The sequence below is a fragment of the Chiloscyllium punctatum genome, chromosome 7 (assembly GCF_047496795.1).
Source record: "Chiloscyllium punctatum isolate Juve2018m chromosome 7, sChiPun1.3, whole genome shotgun sequence".
Classification (NCBI taxonomy): Eukaryota; Metazoa; Chordata; class Chondrichthyes; order Orectolobiformes; family Hemiscylliidae; genus Chiloscyllium; species Chiloscyllium punctatum.
This window is the reverse complement of record NC_092745.1, coordinates 90292378-90304623: the sequence shown is the minus strand read 5'-3', so window position 1 is coordinate 90304623 and position 12246 is coordinate 90292378. Positions and strand designations below refer to the sequence as shown.

The following is a 12246-nucleotide window of genomic DNA, read 5'->3' as shown; positions in this document are numbered from 1 at the left end:
AAATGCAACTTGAGGGATCATAGAAGATGGATTATGATAGTGCTGTTGGTGGGGGCAGCTGGAAGGGGTGAAAGATGGAGTAAAACGATACAATATTCCAAAAAAATTGGCTTTTGTTTAGTGCAATAACTGAGCATCGCACAATCTAAAATGCCTTTCAGAAGCCAGAGCACAAAGTATCAAGACCAAGGGAAATGATTCTGATTCTAAAAACAAAGCAACTGAGCTACTTCAACAAAATAGTTTACATTAGTGCCATTAACCAAAGAATAATAGTAAGCATGCAAATAAAGTTAAAGGATTGCCTTTTTCTTTTTTAAAAAAAAGTTTTCGGTGCAATTATTCAGATGTCACAGTAAGGACATCTGAAAGCAGATGAAAACATAACTGTGGCATTGAGTGTAAAAGAATTGCTGATTTGACAGTTTAAGAATTCAGACAGGCTAGTTTCAATATCCATAGTGGGAGAGAAATTTTACTCAATGAGGAAAAGATATAGCAGAAAAGAGAATGCAGCCAAGAATGTTACATAGCCCATAGCTTAAAGAGGTAGTGAAGGAAAGAAACAGACAAGGTGGTATTATGAGTCAAGAGTTCGGAAGTATAGAACATGCAACCTTCTGAATCCTTATCACCCACAGTGCTTCCTCCAAGTGGTGTGGAGAAGGACAACAGATTCATCAGCTGTTTCGTCAGCAACCTGCTCACTCATGCCCAATTTAGATTCTGCCAGGGCCACTCAGCTCCTGACCTCATTAAAGCCTTTGTTCAAACATGGACAAAACAGCTGAATTCCAGAGGTGTGAGTGACAACCCTTAACATCAAGGCAGCATTTGACTGAGCATGACTTCGAGGAATCTAAGTGAAACTGTAATCAGTGGAAATCGGGGGCTAACTCTTTGCTGATTAGAGTCATATTTCGCACATACGAAGATGGTTGTGGTTGCTCCAGGAAGTCACCTCAGCTCCAGGACAACACTGTAGTGGTTCCTCCTTGGCCCTTCAGTTGTTCAGTCACTGACCTCACATTTATGTTTGACAGGAGAAGTGGGAATGTTTGCTGATAATTGGCATAATGATCAGCACTATTGTACTCTATGTTCAAATGCAACAGGACTTTGACAATATGCAGGCTTGGGCTGACAAGCAGCAAGAAGCATTCCTGATGAAGGGCTTATGCCCGAAATGTTGACTCGCTTGCTCCTCGGATGCTACCTGACCTGCTGAGCTTTCCTAGCACCACACTTTTCAACTCTGATCTCCAGCATCTGCAGTTCTCACTTTCTCTCATGCCACAAGACTGCCAGGCAATGTCCATCGCCAATAAGAGACAGTCTAACCACTGCTCTTTGACATTTAATGGCTTTGCCATTGCTGAACCCTCCAATTAATCAACATCCTACAGTTAGCTTTAAACAAAAACTCAACTAGACTCAGTATATAAATAGAGTAGCTAAAGAGTAGGTCAGAGGCTAGGAATTCTGCAGCACACCTCAAGTCCTGACTCCCCAAAGCATGTCCACAATCTCCAAGGACAAAAGCAGCAGTGTGATGGAATCCTCGCCACTTGCCTGGATGAGTACAGTTCTAACAATACTCAAGCAGCAGCAAATCATCCAGTCTGCATGATTGGCACCATATCCACAAGCATCTCCCATCTTCCCTCACCAATGTTCATTAGCACCAGTGTATGATCTACAATATGCACAACAGAAATTGCCAACGATCCTTCAATAGCACCAATTCCACAATCACTTCCATCTATTTGGAGAAGTGGAGCAGATAAATGGGAACACCACCACCTGAAAGTTCTTCTCCAAACCACTCACCATCCTGACTTGGATCAAACATCAATGGGTCAAAAATCCAGGCATTCCCTACCTAAAGGCATTGCGGATGTACCATTGACTGCAGCATTTCAAGAAGGAGCTTCTTCGGCTTCTCAAAAGGCAAGTAGGCACAAGCAGTAATTTCTGGCATAAACTTTATGGAGATAGCATGGGGAAATGCAGTGTTTGATCAGCAATTACCATATTAAACAGCAGGGCAGGCCCAAAGATTTGAATGGCCAACTCCTGTTCTTTTGTTCCTTTGCTATTTGTTTTGAAGATTGTATGGTAAAATATTTTTCCCAAAATCCTTTTGAACATTAAATTGGGAAAGAACAGGTAGACTAGGTAAATGCAATGAAAAACTAGAATCAAAGGCACGATGAGCCAAATAACTTAAATTTTCGTACTGCATAGTTTTATTCTAATCTGAAAATTAAAAACTGTATACATTTAAATTTTGTGACTAAGATTCTGTTGTCATGATTTCAAACAAATTTACTTTGATTTAACTTGGAGCAGTTTAGCAAAGAAAAAAAAAGTAACAATGTGGATTTCCAAGCACTTTCTAAACACAAATGTTAAGTTGATTAAATAAGAAAATTTTTGAGAAAACTCACAATTAAAGCATTTTTTAAAAAAAATCTTTAACATTTGTAAGCAGATTTTAGCGACACCATGTCAGGTTATCAAATGGCTTAACTTGTTCCCACATTGAGGAAGGAAGTGGAGTCAGTATTCAATGAAAATCTGTTGCTTCTGAAGCAATACAAGCCCTTTGTTTGCCTTCTTTTTAGATGTAATTGTTCATGTGCCTTTGAGGGAAAAATATACTAACTGATCTGGTGGTTTCTTTACTGACTTAAAACAATAATCAGGTTTCAAAAAAAGTGATCATGGGACCAGGTTGTCAGGAACAGCAAGAGAGGGAAAGAACTCAACAAGTTAGTTACAATGGGAGATCGTTCACCATTTAAACAGTTTATAACAAGTTGAAGGAAATAATATTTTGCAGAAAAATGTACTAAGTTGACGAAGAGTGAAAAACTCATTCACTGAATGAGCTTAATTTCTGATAAAGCTTGTATACTCAGCTTAGCTCTAGGTACAAAGCTCAATAGCCAAAGAAAATTAGAACCAAGAGAGTTCTGATCAGAGGTTGCAACTTTCAAGAAACCATTATGTTGAACAATGCAGCACCAGTTGCAACTTCTCAGAAATAAAGCACTCCATGTCCAAATGAAGGAGTTTAAGGGATAACCTTGCCTGAAGAAAACAGAAGAGGAGCAAGGATGGAGCCAAGTCCAAAAACAAGATCTGCATTTGAATTGTAGGCAGATTACATGACATGAGGGGTGATGCTGCAAAAGAAAGAAAGCAGATGGTAGTAAGACGTAGAAACCAAAAACTATGTCTAGAAATGTCAAGGTAATGCAAGTCCTTACCGATCGGACACAAATAGTAGTTATGAGTTACTGTCTCCTTGTACAGACAAAATACAAACCCTCATTGTTGTGTGGTGCTACAACTGTGTTAAATTAGAATAGGTCTTGCAAATCACAACTAGGGATACATGAGGTACTGAAGGCCATTAACAAAATTATATCAAACCACAACATGATTTCATGGGCCAGTACATCCTTTGCTTGACCATTCCCTTCAAGCTGGAAGAAGGGACGCTGGTTCAAAGAACAGTGCAAGAGCACAAACTAGGACAACACAAGGCAAAACTAAAAGACAAAAATCCCGTGAAACTACAGCACACAGTATTTAAATGCAAAACAGCGGAAACGGCATGCAGAGCTATGATTTCCACAACTAATTGATCAGTTCCAAACTCTGTAGTCCTACCATAAATTAAACTGATAGAAGAAAACTTATGAATATCCAGATCCACATCTTGCCACATAGGAAGACAGCTGTGATTGTTGTTGAAGGTCAGCATCTTCGCTCCAGGATATCCCCGCAGTAATTTTTCAGGGTAGTGTCCTAGGCCCCAACTATCTTCAGTTGCTTCAATAACCTTCCATCATCATTTGGTCACAAATGGTGATTTTCACTGTTGATTGTGCAACATGCAGCACCAGTTGCAACTTCTCAGAAATAAAGCACTCCATGTCCAAATGCAGCAAGATCTGGACAATAGGCAAGGATGGGGTGACAAGTAACATTCACGACATACAAATGCTAGGCAACGTCTCTTATTGGATTATTAATCATTGCCCCTTGACATTCAATGATGTCAATATGACTGAATCCCCCACTATCAACATCCTAGGGATTACCATTGACCAGAAACAACTGGACCCATCACATAAACAATGGCTACAAAGCAGATCGGAGACAAGGAATCCTGCAATAAGTAATTCATCTCCTGACTCTCCAAAATATGTCCACCTTCTACAAGGCACAAGTGAAGAGTATGATGGAATACTCCTAATGTGCAGTTCCAACACCACCCAAGAAGCTTGACAACATCCATGACAAATCAGTGTGCTTGATTGGCACCACATCCACATTCTCCACCACTGACTCAGGAGGAGAAGTGCACTACTGACAAGAAGCACTGCAAAATTTCACCAAAAGATCCCGAGACAGCTCCTTCCAAACCCACAATCTATACTGTCTAAGAAGACAATGGCAGCAGATACATGGGAACACCAACACTTGTGAGCACCGCATAAGCCACTCACCAGAGTGAGACAGAAAGAACAAGAAGAGGGAGGGACAGTGGGTTAGGTGGGTGGGTAAAGGGGGCTGTGAAAGGCGTAGGTAAAAAAAAACCCAGCTGCAAGTCTGAACAAAAGCTTTTATTATCATTTGCTCAGCTAAGAGTAGGACAAAATGGGTGAGCCCTACTGAATACATTACATGATAATAGGCCTACATGAGCATGGGTGACTGTGCTGAAAGCAACCCATATCATTACAGAAGCAGGCACAGGGCATGTAAAAACAATGGAACAATATAATCAGGCTGTGAAGCTATTGAACTTAATGTTGAATCCCAGAAGCTCCGGGTCTCTAAGATGATGTTCTTCAAGCCTGCGCTAAGACGGTCTGGAACACTGAAGGAGGAGTGGACCAGAATGCCTGGAGGGCACAGTGCCTGCTGAATGCTGACAAGGGAAGTGAGGGGAATGTGTTTTTGATCGTGGCACCCTGTTGGAGGTTAGCAACAGAAATGATGGCTAACAATCCTTTTGATGCAGAGGTTGGTGGAGTGGTAAGGGAGGACCCTATTATTGTTGTGGGAGGGAAGGAAATGGGTGATGGCAGAAGTGAGGAAGATGGATCAAACACGGCTAAAGGGCCTTGTCGACCATGGCAGCATGGAATCTCAGTTGACAATTTAGCTAGACATTTGAGGCCACCCCTGCAAAAGGCAGCATCATCAAAACAGTTACAACAGAGTCAGGAAAACAGGGAGAATGGGGGATGGAATCCTTGGAGGAAGCAGGCGTGATGATGGATAGTGCAAGTAACTGTTTGTAGTGCATATTAGTGGCCAGCCTATCCCCAGAAATGGAAGATGTCAAGGAAGGGAAGTGAAGGGAGGATTCAGAGGTGGACCAGATGAAGTTGAGGGCAAGATGGCAATTGGAAGGGAAATTAATACATTTTTCAAGTTCTGAACATGAAAGTGAAGCAGCAAAGATGTTACCAATCTATTGGAGAAACAGTTGTGGATAGAGGCCAGAGTAGGACCAGAACAAGGAATGATCCACACACCCCCAAAAAAAAGGCATAACTGGTGCCCATGCAGACACCTATGGGCACACCTTTGAATAGAAGACAGAGACAGAAGAGTTGAAGTTGTTCAATGCGAGGATGAGCTGAGCCAGGCAGAGGGTTGTGGTGGATGGGGAGAGTTCAGGCCTCCTTTCCAGGAAGTGGAGGGCCCTGAGACCATCCTGATGGGGGATGGATGTGTAAGGGACTGCATGTCCATAATGAAGACATGGCAGCTGCTGGTCGCAAACTAACTCACACTAAGAAATAAGTTGATTGGAGCAAGAATAGGCAGAAACAATGAGTACTGTCAGTGGATTTTGAGGGCAGGGCAGGGGGAAGCACCAAACGCTGGGAGGCTGTAGCAGGGAGATAACCAGATGAGATGAGGTTGGTCAGACTCAGACACAAAAGCATGTCAGACATCTATTTTCTATCTGCAAAAATGACCCTAAGCTTCTAGTTGTTTGTCACTGGAACACACCACCATCTTCCCTGGCCAACAATTCTGTTGCAGGCCTGCTGCACTGTTCCAGCAAGCCTCAATGCGAATTCAAAGAACATCTCACTTTCAACTACAGTCTCAGACTCAATAAACCTTAGAGCTCAACTCCATCCTTCCATGTCTTTTTTAAAATCCGCCCCATACCTGGTCCTGTTATGACATGGGCTGCTTTTAGCACAGTCACCCATTCTAATGCATTCCTAGGCCTATTATCACAATATACTGATTTCATTTTGTACAGCACATTTATTTTCTCCTACTTAGCTCTTATTATCACTTGTTCAGCTTTTCTTCTGTTCTGACATGGTATGAATACTCTCCATGTGTATTTAGACCTTTTATATAACTATCTCTCTCTCTCACTCATTGGGCTCCATCTCCACTTTTCTATTCACTTTTCCCCTTCCCCACATGGTCCTCTACCAGTTCAGCTTCAGCACAAGCACCACATTTCCCTACCTGCTGACAGTTCTGAAGAAGAATCACCGCATTAGAAATGTTAACTCTACTTTCTTCCCACAGATGTTATCAGACCTGCTGAGTTTCATCAGCAATTTTTATTTTTGATTCAGATCTTCTACATCCGCAGTTCTTGGTTTTATGTTTGTTTTACATTATTTAGCTCTCCTGGTCCACCGTAATTATTCATGGACGAGTAAACTGTTATGTGACATCAAGTTATAGATATGCCAAAACAATCCAGGACTTAACAGAGGTAATTAAAGTCAAATGATTTGGTTCACACCATTGAAAATTTTTAATTCTCGTGAATTCTCAGTGTGATGCAAATTAAGAGACATATATGCATTATTTTTCATGCTAGTTACTGCAAGCTTGCATTTCTGGGATTGAGCTAGTAATTGGTTGGTTTTTCTGGCAGTCTGAATTTAATAAACAATTTCTAAGTATTTTTATGACCATGGCAGTTTCCTTTAAAACAGAATTTTTGAAGCCTGATTGTAGAGTAGATAGTAGAGTGTGTGGTGCTGGAAAAAGCACATCCGGTCAGGCAGCATCAGAGGAGCAGGAGAATCTAGCCTTTAATCAGGAATGATCTTAGATTGTTGATGAATCAACATAGTACATAATGGGGCCATTTTATTTAGTTTTGTTAGTCTGGAATCTTTAATCTTGGTGGAAACACCCTGGGCTAAGAGAAATTTCTGGTTTCACTTAATTTTAGGTAGTGGTTTAGTCTCGGGAAGACCTAGAAAGTGGATGTCTGTAAAGTGTAGTGCTCTTAAAAGAAGGCTACAGTGAATCAAGTCCTTCGAGTGAAGTGTTAGTGTTGGTTTCAAACCAGATAAAATCCAGATGTGGTAATTTAAGCTAAGTGCAGCAAAGCTTAAGTGTATGAGAGTTCCAGGAAGAAGGTGTCAAAGTTCTGGCTTGAAAACCAATTCATTTAAACCTACCAAAGTGTAAAACTGGCGTTTTAGGTACAGTAGCAAGACAAGTGGTGCTTTGAGAACTTAACAGGGGAGTTTTGGGCATGACAAAAACTTTTTCTTTTCAACTAATAAAAGGAGAGTTTTGAGACTAACAATTTTCTTTTCACTGTATTTAAAATGTCTGAACTTGTGTAGACAGTTTAGATTATTCTATTTTATCTGGATTCCCTTTGTAGAAATCTTCCATTTTGTTATTAAAGCAAAATCTCCAGCACTTTGCGCTCACGGTTCAGCAAGAGACCTCTGCAGTAAAATCAAGATAGAATATGACCCTATCAAGCCCGGTTCCTGACAGGGATCGGATTTATCTGGTAATAACGTATGATGGAATCATTACAAAGGAATACAAGTACCCAATTCTAGGGCTGCACGCAAAAGGTTAAACTGGGATTCAAATTATCCTATTCAATGTTTAAGTAAATTTCAAACACATACCTTAATTACTGTAGAAGCATGCTCCCCCTCCCCCAACATGTCCAATTTTCATCCTTCTAACATTGAAATCCTTATCCATAGTTTATTAGCTCAAGATTGAATGTTTAAACACACTTACTGAATTGTATTATTTAAATTTCACTTATTCAGTCACATCCTATCTTGTACTGTGGTCTTCTTTATCCAGCATTAAATGACTTTAAAGGTCATCTAGTTACTAATGTATCATTTTTAAAATTCTTGATCACAAAAATCCCACCCATCTCCTTGCACCTTACACCCTCTGGACCACATCCTACACTGACATTCTCATTCCCTGCAGATCCACCCACCCTTTGTTTGTCAGTTCGCTAACAATTTTGGTCTCCCCCATACTCCATATCTTTAAATTTTCTTCATTTTGCCCACCTTTAAAAGGTCTCGAGAAAGCCAATCTCTGGAAGTACATCTTCATTCAAAACCCCAAATCCACTTCTCACTGTGGAGTTATTTTATTAACAATCACTATAAAATGTTACAATTGCTGTCAAGTATCTTTACATTGAAAGTTTGGGGATGGCAGAAAATAAAAGACCAAAACAACCCTGGACCTTTAAATCACTGGTGTTTTGTTACCATAGGATTATTACCAAATAGGAACTTGAATAAGTCTATTGCAACCTTGATCCTAAAAAGTAGTATCTGAAATTCAGTTGTGCCAAAAGAAATTTGCGGTATGAGTTCCAAGTTAATAAGTTGATGAATTCGTGTAGATATGAGAACTTCAGAATTTATCAATATAAGTTAGCTTTAAAAACATGCCACAATTTTCAAACAATATTAATAGTTAGTAATAATTAAACCTACAAAAGTGTCAGCAGCATCACAGGCAAGTCCTCAACAAAATTTCTGACATGGGTAGAACGTGCCAATTGTGTCATAATGACATCATGCACAAGTGACAGAACTATGCGTCTGGTCAGATTTTTAGAATTTTCTGTTTGAAAGCAAGATAAGACAGTTAAGCAGGCTTTTCCTTAGCATTTTTAATAAATTATTTGCCCTGGTTTCTTGCTCCAGCACAAGCCATTTTCAACATGAACAAAACTGACACAATAAAGCAAATAATTAATAATCAAGTTGCCCTCTAGCTCAACATGCATAAAGCAATTATCTTATAACCTCAAGAAAGTCAATTCTGTAAGTAAATAGACATATAGGGCTCACTCGAATTTAGTAGCCATTAAATATAGGATGAGAGAATGCCAAAATGCAACAAACTTCCGCAATTTCCATTGAGGACACCACTACAGATTAGCATTATTCCATAAAAGAATGTTGGACAATATACAAAGCAATACGATGTGGGAAGCTCAGACAAGAAATGAGAAACTGTTCTATCAGTACGGAGGGTTTGGACCCAAATGGTTGGCATTTTTGGTAAATGTTGAACCAATGCTTGAAGCCAGTAACAGCCTATATTGCACTTTTTTTATAATAATGTTATTGAAATGTGAAGTACTGAAATTCACTGTCAGTGCCAAATGTGCCACATATGAGTGATTCATTTGTACAAGACAAAGCAGAATCGTCCACAGTGCAGAGAAAACAGGAGTTTTCCCACCCACTATAAATACAATAGACACTAACTCCACAAAGCTTGTTTTTTCCTCTTGACTACATTAACTCTACTACACGAAGTGAAATATATAACAATGGTGAGACAAATTGCACAGGTTGGCTCCTGGAACAAATAAATAAGCGCATTTAATAAGCACCTTAAACAACGATGCTTCATATCATTTACGAATTGACATCTGTGTCCATAAGAAAGCTTGGTGGCATGTTTTCAATTTTAGGTAACGATAAGCCAGTGGCTTCAAATTCTACATGTTTTGTTAGAATAGTTGAAATTAAAAATCTCTCAACACAAGTCAATAAGGTTAAATTAGCTGTGTGAAAACATCCGTTCAATTATCTAGTCTTACCTTTTCAAGGTTCTTCAGTCCGAGATATTTAGGGTTTTTTATTGTGTTAGTTTAAGTGAGGATTAGTAGTGTGCTCTTTTAATTCGAACAGGCAAGTAGTAAATAAAGGTGCTCTTTAGACACAATTAAAGCTAAAAATCCTAAAATAGTGGCCAAATATAAAACATTACACACTTCAACATCGTAGCGTGTGGTTTTCTTAGGCAGGTGGATAAATACAGCATCAATCGGTTGAAGGATACCAGACTGGAGACAAAAAGAAAACTTGTCCAAACAAAGACGAACCTGATATGGCGGCGGCGGCTCCTGGTCTATTTCGGTGCCGTCTCCGTAACTCGCCCGGTCAGAAGACTCATGAAGCAAAGAAATATCATCTGACGTAGGAGATTTCAAACAATTTCCCATATTTTTCCTTGAATATTACACCGTATTTAACATCACTGCAAGATCCGGCGTGGGGAAAGCGAGGAGAAAGCTTAAAAACTGACGGAAAACGGGTGTGTAAAAAAAAAACAGCGCTCGCTTCTTTATGGGAAACGTCGCTTCCTCCCTCTCTACCACCAAAAACAGAAGATCTTCTTTCCTGTCAGAAAACTAGGCCGCCCGCTCCTCTTATTTCTGCCTGTCACCGAAAACAAAACAAAAACAAGCCACCCTGTAATTCAGGGTGTGTGGGGGTGGGGGTGACTGGAAGAAGAAACACAGACTGCTGGCTCACTCCCAACTTTTCATTAACACGGCAAAATATGCTCTTTGTTGATCATTCACCGACTGAAGGGAGAGGCCGGTTTACGCCGACGGCCAGCCCTGCCTTCCCCCCCCCCCAGGCCAGAACTGGCGCACAGCTGTACCTTTCCCCTTCGCGGCTTTGACCCTTCTCTTCTCCCCCAGCGCCTCGAGCAGGGCCCGTGTGCGTGAGCGCGGGCGTATTACGTCACCAGCCAGCGCGCGCGGCCCGCCATGGGCGCAGATTGTTGCTCTCCCTGGAAACAAAGGTGCACAGAGCGTGCAGGGCGAGCACTCGGCGATTTTCCCATTACATTGAACCATGCGGGGTTCCGTGGTTTGAAAAGCGCAATGCACTCCCCTTCTCCCCGTTTAAATGGATGGTGTGTGTCTGATCTAGCTTCCTTTTCTGTCAGTTTTATTTCCCACACCCTGGCGAAGGCAACATGTCAGATGCCGCAAAACCAGACAAAACATTAGCAGGGTTCTTTAGGGTGAGAAGAAGTCGAGAAATGGGAATTCAAATTCCACCTCAGCAGTTAGAAATGTACGTTCAGTGAATTAACTAAAGTCTACCATCATAACAGTTCAACCGATTTATGTTACGGAAAGAAATCGGCCATCATTGTCTCGCCTGGCTCATATTTGTCTTCTGTTTCACAGCTTTGTGGTTGACTCTTAACTGCCATCTGAACTGACCATGAATAACCATACAATTGTATTTCAAGCTCTTAAGATGGACTGCAGTGCTGTAAGCACCAATTTCACATTAGGCAATAAAGGATGGTATATGAATGTCAATATTACTTCAACAAGCCGTGAACGAAATGAAAAAAAAGTCCTGCGCCTGAATGTACAGCGAATGAACTGCGAATCCTGATCCCAGAATTGGATCCCAAAGTAGAAAAGCCATCTTGATCATATGCACTAGAGTCATAGAGTCATACAGCAGGGAAACAGACCCTTTGGTCCATCTCGTCTGCACCGATCAGACATCTCAATCTGACCTTGTCCCACTTGTCAGCATTTGGCCCATATCCCTCTAAACCTTTCCTCTTCATGTACCCGTCCAGATGCCTTTTAAATGTGGTCACTGTACCCACGTGCACCAGCTGGGTCCAGACATGCAACACCCTCTGCGGGAATAAGTTACCGCTAGGATCCTTTTTTAAAGCTTTCCCCTCTCACCTTAAAATATGCCCTCTGGTTTTGGACTTTCCCACTCCCGTGAAAAGATCTAGGCTATTCACTCTATCCACGCCCCTCCACAAGGTCACCCCTCAGTCGCAGATACTCTCGGGAAAAAAAGCCCGAGCCCATCCTATTCAGCCTCTCCCTAGTGTATAACTGAAACCTTACAGTCCCAGCAACATCCTTGTAAGTCTTTTCTGTACCATCTCAAGTTTTAAAATATCCTTCCTATAGGATGACCAGAACTGTACACAGTATTGGAAAAGCGGCCTCACCAATGTCCTGTACAACAGTAACATAACATCCAAACTCCTATACTCAAGTTACTTACCTATTGAGTATAATAACTAATCACAAATATTAAGATACTTTACTGACTATGAAGGAATGATGTTAGTGTGAATGATATA

General features: G+C 40.8%; 1 protein-coding gene across 1 annotated transcript in view; it reads right to left on the bottom strand.

Moving 5' to 3' along the window:
• The window catches only part of rnf11b (ring finger protein 11b), a 49016-nt gene extending 38254 nt beyond the window's left edge, over window positions 1-10762 (bottom strand). The window contains exon 1 of the mRNA XM_072574273.1: window positions 10205-10762. Coding sequence (XP_072430374.1) covers window positions 10205-10324 — 120 coding nt within the window. The 5' untranslated portion in view covers window positions 10325-10762. The remainder of the gene's footprint in view (window positions 1-10204) is intronic.
• Between the last annotated feature and the right edge of the window lie 1484 nt (window positions 10763-12246).